Consider the following 12,993-nt stretch of genomic DNA (forward strand, 5'->3'; position numbering starts at 1 on the left):
CGAAACACCGAAGCACTCGTAATGACAATGGCCAACAAAGTTAATAGTGTTTTTTTATGTATTTTATTTTATTCAGGAAACAAACAGTCATGTATAATAAAATAAAATACATTTTAATATTGATTTATAAAAAACGTACCTACACAATTTATTTTGCCCGGTTGCATTTTGTTTGTTGACTGAACTAAAACCGAAGTTTCGTTACTGAAATATCTATTTCATTAATGTTTTCTAAGCGTATTATTGTTTTGATTTTTTACTGTTTGCAGCAACGCATTCTTCTTTTGAGTTGCTTTCTGGAAAATCCTTCGTTAATTCTTTACGTTCGTCTTCATTAGATTTTTTATTTTCAGTAGTGATTTCAGTTTCTGCTTTTATAGATACTTCAATATCCGTTGATACTTTATTTCTGTCATCATTTAACACCCTATTGTCGGGCAATTCTTCATTATCTTTATTCGATAATTCTTTGCGTGGCGATTCTTTATTTTTGTCTTCATTCAAATTTACACTATGTTTGGATTCTTTTTCGATGTTTTTATTTGATAATTTGACATCTAAAGAATCAGTAGTGATATTATGTATTGATACTTCACGATTTGTTGGTTCTACATTTTTATCGTCTGTTTCATTTTGAGCTAATTCTCTGACATTTTCATTTTCAGTAGTGATTTCAGTTTCTGCTTTTGTAGATACTTCAATATCCGTTGATACTTTATTTCTGTCATCATTTAACACCCTATTGTCGGGCAATTCTTTATTATCTTTATTCGATAATTCTTTGCGTGGCGATTCTTTATTTTTGTCTTTATCCAAATTTACACTATGTTTGGATTCTTTTTCGATGTTTTTATTTGATAATTTGACATCTAAAGAATCGGTAGTGATATTATGAATTGATACTTCACGATTTAATAGTTCAATAATTTTATCGTCTGTTTTATTTTGAGCTAATTCACTGACATTTTCATTTTCAGTAGTGATTTCAGTTTCTGCTTTTGTAGATACTTCAATATCCGTTGATACTTTATTTCTGTCATCATTTAACACCCTATTGTCGGGCAATTCTTCATTATCTTTATTCGATAATTCTTTGCGTGGCGATTCTTTATTTTTGTCTTGATTCAAATTCACACTATGTTTGGATTCTTTTTCGATGTTTTTATTTGATAATTTGACATCTAAAGAATCAGTAGTGATATTATGTATTGATACTTCACCATTTGTTGGTTCTATATTTTTATCGTCTGTTTCATTTTGAACTAATTCACTGGCATTTTCAATTTTACATATTTGTTCTTTATTTTCCTCTGATTTTTTATTTTTGTTATCTACCAACATGACGTTCTCAATATCTAAAATAATTGTTCCAGATGGTTGTTTGCCTTTATAATTATCGTGGATTATAATATTATTTGTCAAACCATTATTTTTGTTATCTTGCACGATTCCACTTTTATTATCTTCAACACATGCCGCACCGTCATTTTTACCAGCCGTTGGTTGCTTTTCATTTGTGTTCAGATCTAACACTGAGCTATTTGTAAGTTTTTCTGTAGCAGTTTCGCCTAATATTGTAAAATCAGAACGTACATTAATATTTGTTGTATCAGCTGCACCTTTATTCTTATTTTCGTCTGTTGCTACGTAAGCAGTAGAATTTGCTGAAGAAGAAGCTATATTGTTATCGGTATGTAATAGATATCGTGGACGATCTTGATTGTTATCATTGGTTGATGATTTACTATCTACATTTTCTTTGTTGTTTTCTCTTAAAATGTTAGTTTCATGTAAATTATTTTGGCATTCATTAGACATTACATTGTCATTGGTTTTTAACTGTTGTTCTGAATCCTGTTGTTTACTAAATTTCGCATTATTTTGTTTGCCTTCTGCGTTAGCTATTTGAGGTGTTTCCAAAGGCATCGGCGATTTTTTAGGTATACTTTTTTTCTCTTCTATAGCGGTATGGTCTGAAATTGTAATTTTCTTTTTGCTAGGGATTTTTTCAAAGTCGTATGATGTTGTTTCACTTGATGTTCCAGATGAGATACGCTGAACTTTATTTTTGCTTGCGATGCCATCGTCAGTTTCGCCATGACTATGAACATTTTTTAAAGACGCTATGGTTAGTTCAGTCGGAGGATTATCAGAATTTATTTTTTTCATAAATATTTGTGGATATTCGCGTAAGTACGATGCCATATTTCCTTTACTACTACCCACAAGTGGAGGCGTGTCAGTATCGTCTGCGTTCATTGTCGTGCATTCAATATTATCAAACTGATGCCACGAGGGAGGCACTGCTGAGCTCAATTTATGAGAATCTAAAATAGATTCGATTCCTTCCTTTTTCAAATAAGCACCTATTCGTAATAACATCAATACAATTTGTTCTAAAATCCGGTCAGTATCTCGAGGTATCATAACTTCGCTCCCGAACCAATCCTCATATGCACCTATATCCGACCATCCTGTAGTGGATATAGTCAACGGTTTCATCGTATCAGACTCTAATCCTTCTTCTTCAATACTAGTATCAGTAGAATTTATAATTCCTGAAGATATTTTTAACGGAGTACGTATAAACGTTTCGTTGGTAACACTTGATGTTCTTTCCCCGTTACTGTAAAGTCAGAATTATATTTCGATTTAAATCAAATTTCAAACTTTTTCTTTGTACTTTTTTTGCTATCAAATATGAAAACTAAATCCTTTTAGCAAAAGACAGAGAAGCACTTCATTGTCCGCTTATTCATCTGTTAAAGAGAAACCTAAACCTATGGGGGCATAGGCTACCATATTATTTTTTTGGTAATAAATTATGTACCAGCATTAGGTACACAAGAAAGTCAAAGTTTCGTTATGTTAGCTCAATAAATGATACTCACAAATGTGCAACTAGTTTCTTGCGGAGCTGCTCTTCGCCCAGCAAGGACTTAGTGCGCCGCCGTCGGACCGCCAGCTCCAGCCCGTAGTCATTATCGTTTGGGGGAAGAACAGCCGGGAACGTTTTGAACGCCGTCGCAACTTTGAGTGCATGATAGTAACTGCGCGACAAGAATTAATAATTGATGAAAAAATGAGCTGAATACATAGACCAAGGTCGAAAACTTTTGAGAATTGTTTCTTAAATATTTTTTTTCCATTGCAAAGAAGGTGAAGGATTAAATCCATCAACTTTTTAACCTCAGATCACCCGTAAAATGTATGATACTCCAAGTTTTTAGTCAGGCTAAAATACCTATTACACGTTCATATTTAATTAAAGAAGTTTAATAACTTTCCAGCATTAATATTTCTATATAATAAAGACAATATTTTATCCGCAAGTTTTTGTTTAAATAACATCATTATTACCTGAAAACAAGCATCCACATATAAAAGGCAGGCATGATTGACGTGAATTTGAAAACCACGAACTTGATGCATGGTGGTCTGGCGGGGCCCAGTAGAACGCACGTACCGAGCCCTAGAGCCAGGCTCGTTAGCTCACACAGCAGTTTCCTGATGGCAGCCAATAGAAGCCAAGGCAAAACCAATGTTGGACGTTCCTCCTGTATTTTAAAGTCAATTTCTTAGTGTTGATTTCGTCGGTGGCGATGATGCAAAAAAGGCATCTCGAACGTCGTGGGGAAGTAAGATTAAAATATAAGAGTAGAGTTGGTGGCTACTCAGCATGATGCAAGCATTTTGTTCTCGTATAACGTGCTCGAGTTACTCCTTAAATGCATCGTCGTCTCCTACTGCGTAGTGGACGCTATTTATATAGGTACCTAAGTATAAATATCTATAGTAATTATACCTAACCAAATGAAAACTAGGCAATACTCGCCTTATGTATTCTAAATACGTCATTTTACTGTAAAAGGGTATAAACATAATCTATCGAAACGAAAAACAAAGAAATCATTTCAATACCCATAAAAAAGTACTTATTCCCCATTCCTGGTGATAGCACATTTTTCCCTGTTGCCCATTAGGTACTTAGTAAAACCCTATATAGTAAGTGACTACGCAAATGCTTGTGCACTAAAATATGTCCTACGCAGTTAGCTAATCTCCTAACTGAAGCATTCAAACAGCATCGTGTACTCATAAAGCGTAATGAAGGAAATCATAAATCCAGTCAAGAAGTCCGAAGTAGTGGTGATTCCTTAAGGAAATTAACGAGGAAGATGAAAGATAGATGGTGGCTTGAAAAGGCAAAAAAGATACAGTGGCTTGCAGATACCCACCAACTAGGCGCTTTCTATGAAGAAATGCGTAAGTTGATTGGCGTTTCCATAAAAAACTGCACTCCATTAAGATCCCTAGATGGTTCCCAAAAGCTCACTGCTAAGCAGGATATACTTGATCGTTGGGCAGAGCACTTTAACCACCTGCTCAATGTAGATCGATCAGCAGATCTTGAGCATATAAAGCGTATTCATCCTCTGCCGCCGAATGAGTCGCTTGCTGAACCACTAACTTTTGCTGAAGTTGTTCAAGCCATCAAAGAGCAGAAAATAAAAAGCAGTTGGCGTTGATAACATCGCCGGAGAACTGCTGAAATACGGAGAGCAACTTCATACTTACATCTGGCAAATTTTTGATCGCATTTGGAACGAGGAAACAATACCACCTGAATTTAAAATATCCCGTATACAGACACTGTATAAAACAAAGGAGACCGTTCCGACTGCAACTCCTACCGGGGTATATCGCTCCTCTCTGTCCCTGGGAAGATATTTGCCAGAGTTCTTCTCAACCGGCTTTTACCAGTCTCCGAAGCCATATTGCCAGAGACTCAGTTTGGGTTTCGACCTAACAGGGCACCGGCGAAGCCATCTTTTCCATCAGGCAACTCCAGGAAAAAGCCGAGAACAAGGCCAACCTTTGTGTATGTGCTTCGTGGACTTAGAAAAGCTTTTGACTGCGTGCCGAGGGAAGCCCTCTGGACTTTACTGGCAAAATTAGGTTGTCCTGAGAAGTTTGTGAGAATGATTCGCCTTCTGCACGACGAGATGACCTGCTGTGTTACCTATAATGGTGACCAGTCAGAGTTCTTTCCTGTCACCTGTGGGGTCAAACAAGGTTGTGTGCTTGCGCCAACACTGTTTGCTCTCTACTTTTCTGTCGTTGTCAGTGAAGCACTCAAACAAACTTCTGCTGGAATCAAAATACGTTTCAGGACTGATGGGGGACTTTTCAACCTGGCCAGATTAAAAGCATATACTAAAGTATCTCATGCTCTTATAACGGAGATCATGTACGCTGATGATCTGTGTTTTGTTGCCAACTCTGCACAAGAGCTCCAGAACCTGATGACTAACCTTCAGGAAGTCTGTTGTCGTTTCGGTCTAAAATCAGTGTTAAGAAAACTGAGGTAATGGCAATCGACTCTCAAGGAGCCACAGAACCTATCAAGGTAAACATTGGCGATACTGAGCTGAAGCAAGTGAATACCTTCAAATATCTGGGCAGCACAATTACATCCAAGTGTGACCTTGATGCCGAAATAAACCATCGCATTGGCGCTGCATCAGCTGCTTTCGGTAAATTACGAGACAAGGTCTTACACACACATGATTTGAAGCTTTCGACAAAATCTCCGTTTACAAGGCCATAGTCCTCCCAAATCTTTTATACTCGGCTGAAACATGGGTCCTCTATCGGAAACATATACGGGCGCTGGACCGATTTCATCTAAAGTGCATAAGAGACATTCTGAAAATCAAATGGTCGGATCGGATTAGAAATACCGAAGTGCTACGACGCGCGAATGTCTGCGGCATAGAAGCGTACCTGATGCGGCGACAGCTCAGATGGTGCGGTCATGTTTTACGCATGGATGATGATAGGGTGGCCAAACGCATCTTCTTTCTGAACTCCAGAACGGCAGACGGAAACAAGGTGGCCAGTTCTTACGCTTCAAGGATGTTCAGAAAAGACACATGAAAAGGTGCAACATTGATCCTCAGAACTGGGAGACAAAAGCCATTTGTCGCCCTGAATGGAGAGGCCTACTTAAAAATGCGATCAAAGATTTCGAAGAGCAAAGGAAATCCGCACTGGATGCGAAGCGTGATGCTCTTAAGGCTAAAACACCAGTAGCCATTCATTATAACTACGTGGACGGTATCCTAACGTGCAGCCAATGCTCGCGCACGTTTACACATAAAATAGGGTACTGCAGCCATCAAAGGGCGCATAGAAGAGCTGATCATCCTAGCTCTTCTCTCAATGGTAGCTGAAAGCAGTCACCATAGCCGAAATCGGCAGGGAAGTATATATATATATATATATTTTTTAATCTCCCTATGAGAACAGTCGCCGCAGCCGATGATAATCGGCTAGGAGGTAGAAAGAAGGTATTTATAATCATCATATAGTAAGTATTAGGTGTGAGCGCACCAGGAATACATGTCAGCTTCGTTAGCATCGACATCTGCCATACCTGCCACGCCACGCGGGCAGAAGCTAATACCCCATATAGTAGGTAAGTATTTAGGTATGAGGTTACCAGGAACACAGGATAGAGCAGCACTATGTAGGAGGCGAGGTACACGTAGACCGTGAAGCACTGCACCAGCATGACGCCCGAGATCATGGTGCGCAGCACGCGCTGCACCGGCATCGTCAGCTCCGCTGGCATCGTCATCTGCCATACCTGCCACACCGAGTATTTCTTCTATACTGATATAATAAAGAGGAAACATTTTGGTTGTCCCTAAAAGCTCCGGAACTACTGAACAGATTTGAAAACATGTGTCACTATTGTAACGTTTGACTATCCCCGAATAACATAAGTCATATTTTATTCCGGTACTGCGACTAGGTATGTACATTAAATATGTAAGGACTGGCCAGAACGATATTGTTTTTACAATCTCTCCACTGGCATAATATCCCTCTGGATATAGGCGGTTTATTGGTTTAATGGCAAGATTTACAGGCCCGCTTTAAGTTTTGAATTACAACAGTAACTCTATCATAATATTATTCTTCCACATCTGAACGGGATATACGGAAGCATATCTGCGTATTATCTCACGCAAGTCATCAGAACTGATGGACAGAATGGTCTATTAATAGATGGCCAATGGACTTGGGTAAGGTACGGCCCGTCTCTTACTGTATTCACGTTTCGCTAAAATAAAACTGTCTTAATTCGTGTCTTATTTTTACATGCCATTCATCTTATTGCCTACCTTCTACGAAAGTGTATGTGAATGGCATTAGTAAGTTATTTACTCCTGGATGGATGGCTAAAACTATACCACTACTCCGTACTTAGTAATATATTCGTACTCCGTATATAGTGTCCGTACACTACTACGGTAGGATACTAAGTACAAATATTGCAAAGAATTAACGGGATCCCCTATACATTGGGCTAATAAGATTCACTGCCAAGTGCCAATGCTCATGAATTATGATACAAGTCGTTACCCCACTACATAATAACACCTTCGCACATAGCACGTGTGAGCAGACAGTGGGCGGCTGCCTTAAACCAACTTCATAATAACAATAATGAACAAATCTGTCGTCAAGTCAGCACCTGCTTTAAATTGGCGTTCACTTTGAAGAGTGTGGCGTCGAAGATAGTACGCACGAGCCCCAGCAGGCACCACAAACAAACTTCGGATTGCATGTTCATACCCACGTAAGAAAGTATGTTTATCATTTTGATTATGCTTAAGATTTTGTTACCAAATTATACAGAAGCCGGAAACATTTTTTGTAAAATATCTGATTTTATTCACTTCATTTGTATTTATTATGATTTATGCGGGTTAATGCCAAACGAGGGAATCAAAACATGAGCAAAACTTCAAAACTGATGTCAGTTAACTTTTTTATTTATTTCGGCTTTTTTTTTTCATGCGATGTTATTCCCATTTAAGCCGTAGATAAACCTCTTTTCTTATTCTTTTGACTACACACAACAAACCCAAGTAATATCTTATTTTTTTTACATTCAAAGATAGCAAATATTTTTTATTTTATTCCAAGCGCCTCGAAATTTATATTTAATATGGCCTAAAGACTTATTTTATGTAGCCATGGTGTCTTTAAAACCGCGGAGGGTTATTCAAAGTATTCAAGCGAGGGAATGTAAAGACAAATTATTATTGAATTTATTAATAAAGCTTAAATCAATGAATCCAATCCTAGAAGACGGCTGCAGTATGATTAGCGCTGTCATCATCACGGTGCGTCAGCGTCAGCCGGGTGGCCGGCGGCGGTACAGTCGCGGCTCCTTCAGACGATCTCTGGCGAGCGCACGGTCACATCGCGTACTGCCGCGAACAAACGCATTACTCCCGACCGATACCCGTGATCATTCATATTGTCAAGTGATTAGCGAGTGTAAACAGTGATAACCAGTGACTTAATTTATTTGTTTGAACCTGATATTCTGACCAAGGTAAATATAGCGTCATATATAAAAATAACCTTTAATGTTTCTTTTTTATTTCCGATTATTAACATCATATTTAATGCTTTCGATGTGTGTGGTAAAGGCCTTGATTTTGTTTTAGAATATATTTAGGTTACGCTACGTCCTTACCTTGAACAGTGTGAGTCGCAAGTTATTTTTAAAATTTCAGTCTTTACGCACCATTCGCCTACGTTTATGTAGAGATTTACAAGTAGACGTCATTCTTTAAAATAATAATAACAAACACAGCCGCAACCGACTAATGGTATCTTATAAAAACTTTTCAACAAGTACCTAGATAGGTATGTTATCCCTCTGAAAACATTTCTATTAATGAATTCATAGAATGAAAGAAACCTACTTAAAAGGCAAGGCAAATACAAAAAAATACTTAATTTAAAACCGACAGGAAAATAAAAAAAAAATATCGTAACATTTTGGCTATAGGTAGGTAACTATTTAGGTAGCAATTTAATGTTTTCCTTAAACATAATTAAATAGGTATTTGTCATAATTTAAAACAATCCATATCACGTGCACAATTTCAAAACGGGTTTTGATAAGTACCTTCCTAATTTAGAATGAAATATTCTATGAATACTAATTAGTATTAATTGACGTCGTCTCTATTTGGAACAAGATTATACACATTGTGTTCAGTAAATTAAAAGAGGTCTTCCATATATTTAACTAATAAACAAAGCATGTTGAGCATAATAAGAAAGATTTTGGAATAGTTAGGATAAAAATGTATCCACCTTGGTACCTACCAAAACAAAAAATATTCTAAACATAAATGCGAATATTTTGTTCAAGCATACATACTGTAACAGTGAAACATAGCTTTATCGCTTATACAAATAATACACGCATTGTTATGACGGGACTTTATATACTGCGCAAAAGAACATGAACCTACCGACTTCAGAACGCACGTGCCGATGAATTCGATAAAACCCCGTCATATAAGTTGATGAAGATGGTTATCTAACATTACCAAATGTATTCTGAACCACCGTTACTTCTTCTTCTTAGTCGTACACTCTTGTCAGAGTGGTCGTGGTCATGTAGGGTCGCCCACTGGTGCATCAGGTGCGATCGCTGCCTTGGCGATTCTTCTCCATAGCTCCCTGTTGGTTGCCTGGCGAGTGCATTCTATCACAGGGATCTTGGTGACAGATTTGATGGTATCTGTCCATCGTGTCGGTGAACGACCACGCGGTCTGGTGCCTTCGACTCTACCCTGTATAACTAGACGCTCCATAGAGTCACTTACTTACTAAGTTTTAATTCAAATACACAGACAGATATTCTCACTTCGCTAATATAAGAACAGAATTTGAGTATGATGTCATTCATATCCACCGCACAACGTAATTTAAAGTCACTTTAGTCCCCAACATGTAGCACAATTTGTTCATGGATCAAATTTAATTTTAGTGCGCTATTAAAGGATGAATGTACAATCGCAAAATAGTTCACAAATAATGTAAGTGTTAGATCATCGATTAAATAATGGTACGAAATATGTACGAATGTTTATGGCGTTGGCATGCAATCTTTGAACTGCACTGATGAACTTCAGAAGTCAAAGTAGGTTACACGCTCTCCTCAAAGGGTAATCAGCAAACAATGCGACAGGCTTCAAACCTGGTGGATTTTCAGGCTTCAGCCTTAAGAGAGTCTCAGGTTTTTAACTTTACCCTGCTGGGGCTTAGAGATTGTTCGAAAGAGTTTCAGCGGTCAGAGCTCAAGAAGGAACAAAAGTGGCTGTATTTATGTAAGAAAGATTCCTTAGTTGATTCCTATGCGGGTCACTTATCTATATGTATCTGTTTAAGTATGTGAAACAGTGAAACTGATAAAATGATGTTGTACATAGGCTTAAAAATTGTCTCAGTTATCTGAGTGTGAATAACCTGTAAAACTTAAGACTGGGATGAATTTTTATCTAGAACATAACTAGGTAGGTACGAGCGGTTGTGACATTCTTGATGTACGTGAGAACACGTCTCTATGTTCCCAACTCCTTCCATATATGGAGCCTCTGCATATGGTAGTACTAACATGCCTTGAGAGCCCGTCCGTAATTTATCCTCATTTTCCCTACTTTCCACTTAACAACTGCATGAGAACTAGACGGTAGCCCACGCAGCTATGTACCTTCTTCGTTATACCTCTATGATTCTCTCAATTAACATAAATTACCTGCCGAAACACCAGCGGAATTGATACAAAAGGATTTTGTAACGTTGAACCTTCTGGATTGTTTGCTGAGTGACGAATCGTTTTGAATAATTATCGTTGATCTGGAACAACGGCGCGTATCAACAATCCAAATGAAAGATACATGAACTGTAACCTAATTTGGTCATCAAATTAGAATAACCAAAAGTCAATGAACCTGTAGTGGTAGTAGTGATTTACGACCGTCGATGTTCAACTTAAGGAACACGTAATAGAAATGCTTTGTTATTCATCCCCACGAATATCATTTCCATCCAGCGATGGAGTTTGTGGAATCAGCAGTTTATAATATCGTAACATTGTGTGCATGAGTCATTTCTGATGCATATTGTATTACACATCGCTATAACACTGGTGTTTTGGGTGATGTCATCCACGTCAAGTATTTTATGTCGATTTAAGATTCTATGTGTCTCGGGAAGGCGACACAGGGTCAGCTACGAGTATATAAAGTGTTTCTGCAGTATAGTACCTACTAATGTTATTGTAAATGACGCTTGTATGACTGACTTGCACCTAGACCAGACGAGGTAAACATCAATACTAAGCATGACGTCACTCAAAACCAAACCTTGACCAAGTAATGAATAGTGGGTAAAACTGAGGGTCATAGGTACGCAGTGCCTCAGTAAAGGAGTCACGTTGACATTTACTCAGAACAAAAAGAAAAAAAAAACAACACACTTAGGTACCTACTTGATTCCGCCTCTGTGGCGTGTTTTTCATAGAATAACTTTACGACAGCCAGAAGTGAGTTGAAATGTTTATAGATTTTTTATTAAATCAGTAGTCAATAGTTGTTAACCTTGGTCTCCGTCAGTATCGCTGAGGTCCATGACCATATATAGTTTTTGCGTGAGTTCACTGTTTCGACGAATCGTAATCTACTAACCAAGCTTGACACTGACATTGTGGTTGCAACTATCAGAACCTTGTGTTAGTGTTAGTTACTCACTCCGTAGTATTTATAGTTGTTTACATTAAATTAAGATCAAACATACTGTACACAAGTCTAACGAACATCTATCTAGCTAGAGGGAACGTCTCATAATGGAGCTGGAATTAGATGCTACGCGTCGCAATTTACGAAAACTGTGTTAGACTTTTTAAGCTTTTAGACCTCTGAAAGCCTCCTGTTATTGGATGAGCCCTGTCGTAAAGCTCATGTAAAGGATAGGGTAACCCCTTCCCTTTTCCTTTCGAGCTCACGTCATTTATTACCTTTAACTAAACGATTTCTTGTGACATTACTCTTCATGTGAGACCGAGAAAAAAACATTTCTTTTGATGACTGTGTGAGAAAGTCCCTACGATAAAAGATACCGACGCCTTTGTTAGTTTGTAGAGGATTCATTGTTTACGATTTACATTCTTGTACAAATGAGTGAGCGTCACACGACGTGAACGCAGTGACGTCACGCTACCTTCTGTGGTTGCGCGTGCGCTGGCCTTCGCACACGCGTCTCTGGCCAAAGCGAGGCAAACCGCGCTTGTCGTCGGTGACACGGTGGGTCCGGACCACTGTGACTATCTTATCCTTACATAATCAACTTCGAGAATATCCGTATTGTCTTTCCATTGTAGTGCAATGAATGTAAACAACGGACTTTAAGATTAGGTAACTTTACAAGTCGTTTAAGTCACAGATAACAAGAAAGTAGGTCGGCATTCATAGTTTCGGTACCTACCTATTCATATCTTCAACATAGCAGTAAGTGGAGCGTAATAAAAAGTACGAGACGACGGTTTTTGTTGAATGGTGCATTGATGACACACACATGTGTAATGTTTATCTTCACACATTGGATTAGTGTGCGTACAGCGCAGAGGCAAGGCCCCATGTTAATTAGTTAATGACACTGACTTTGCTCTACTGACTGGTACTCGTGTGACCTTCTAAAACCGTATTTATTTAAACCGCATTAATATGTATCATAAGTCAGACAGGCTGGCTAGCTACCTGACTTTATAGCTAAGTATACATAGGTACTATAGTACCTACGCAGAATATATCATTGATATACCTAAATATAAACAATTGAAGAACCGAAATGTAGCTATTCATTTGTCTGCGTAACGAGTTTCAAATGCGTAAGTCCAAAACAACATCACAAGACAACGAGACAAGACCGGGAGCTTCGTGATGTCGTGTCAATATCAATCTAACAGTAAATAGATACCAGAGATTACGGAGCGTATGGGCGTTTTAATCGGGAGCACGCATCTGGGACTTGTGGGCACCGAGTGGAATGCCCGGATCAATTGCATACAGATGCTTGCAATGGCTCTTGATTGCGTTACTTAACATCGATTAA

The 12,993-nt window shown here is 38.2% G+C and overlaps 2 protein-coding genes across 2 annotated transcripts in view; one reads left to right on the forward strand and one right to left on the reverse strand.

Moving 5' to 3' along the window:
- Positions 1-83: 83 nt before the first annotated feature.
- Positions 84-7,826, reverse strand: LOC110375339 (uncharacterized). The gene is made up of 5 exons (XM_049843897.2): positions 7,547-7,826; positions 6,506-6,652; positions 3,361-3,557; positions 2,892-3,050; positions 84-2,626 (listed from the first exon to the last, which is right to left on the reverse strand). The coding sequence occupies exons 1-5, from the start codon at positions 7,670-7,672 to the stop codon at positions 241-243; spliced, it is 3,015 nt and encodes a 1,004-aa protein (XP_049699854.2). The 5' UTR covers positions 7,673-7,826; the 3' UTR covers positions 84-240.
- A 387-nt stretch (positions 7,827-8,213) lies between these two features.
- Positions 8,214-12,993, forward strand: part of LOC110376662 (uncharacterized) — a 32,460-nt gene continuing 27,680 nt past the window's right edge. The window contains exon 1 of the mRNA XM_021335227.3: positions 8,214-8,416. The gene's annotated coding sequence lies outside the window, so the exon portion shown is untranslated. The remainder of the gene's footprint in view (positions 8,417-12,993) is intronic.

This window comes from Helicoverpa armigera, chromosome 2 (genome assembly GCF_030705265.1).
Source record: "Helicoverpa armigera isolate CAAS_96S chromosome 2, ASM3070526v1, whole genome shotgun sequence".
Classification (NCBI taxonomy): Eukaryota; Metazoa; Arthropoda; class Insecta; order Lepidoptera; family Noctuidae; genus Helicoverpa; species Helicoverpa armigera.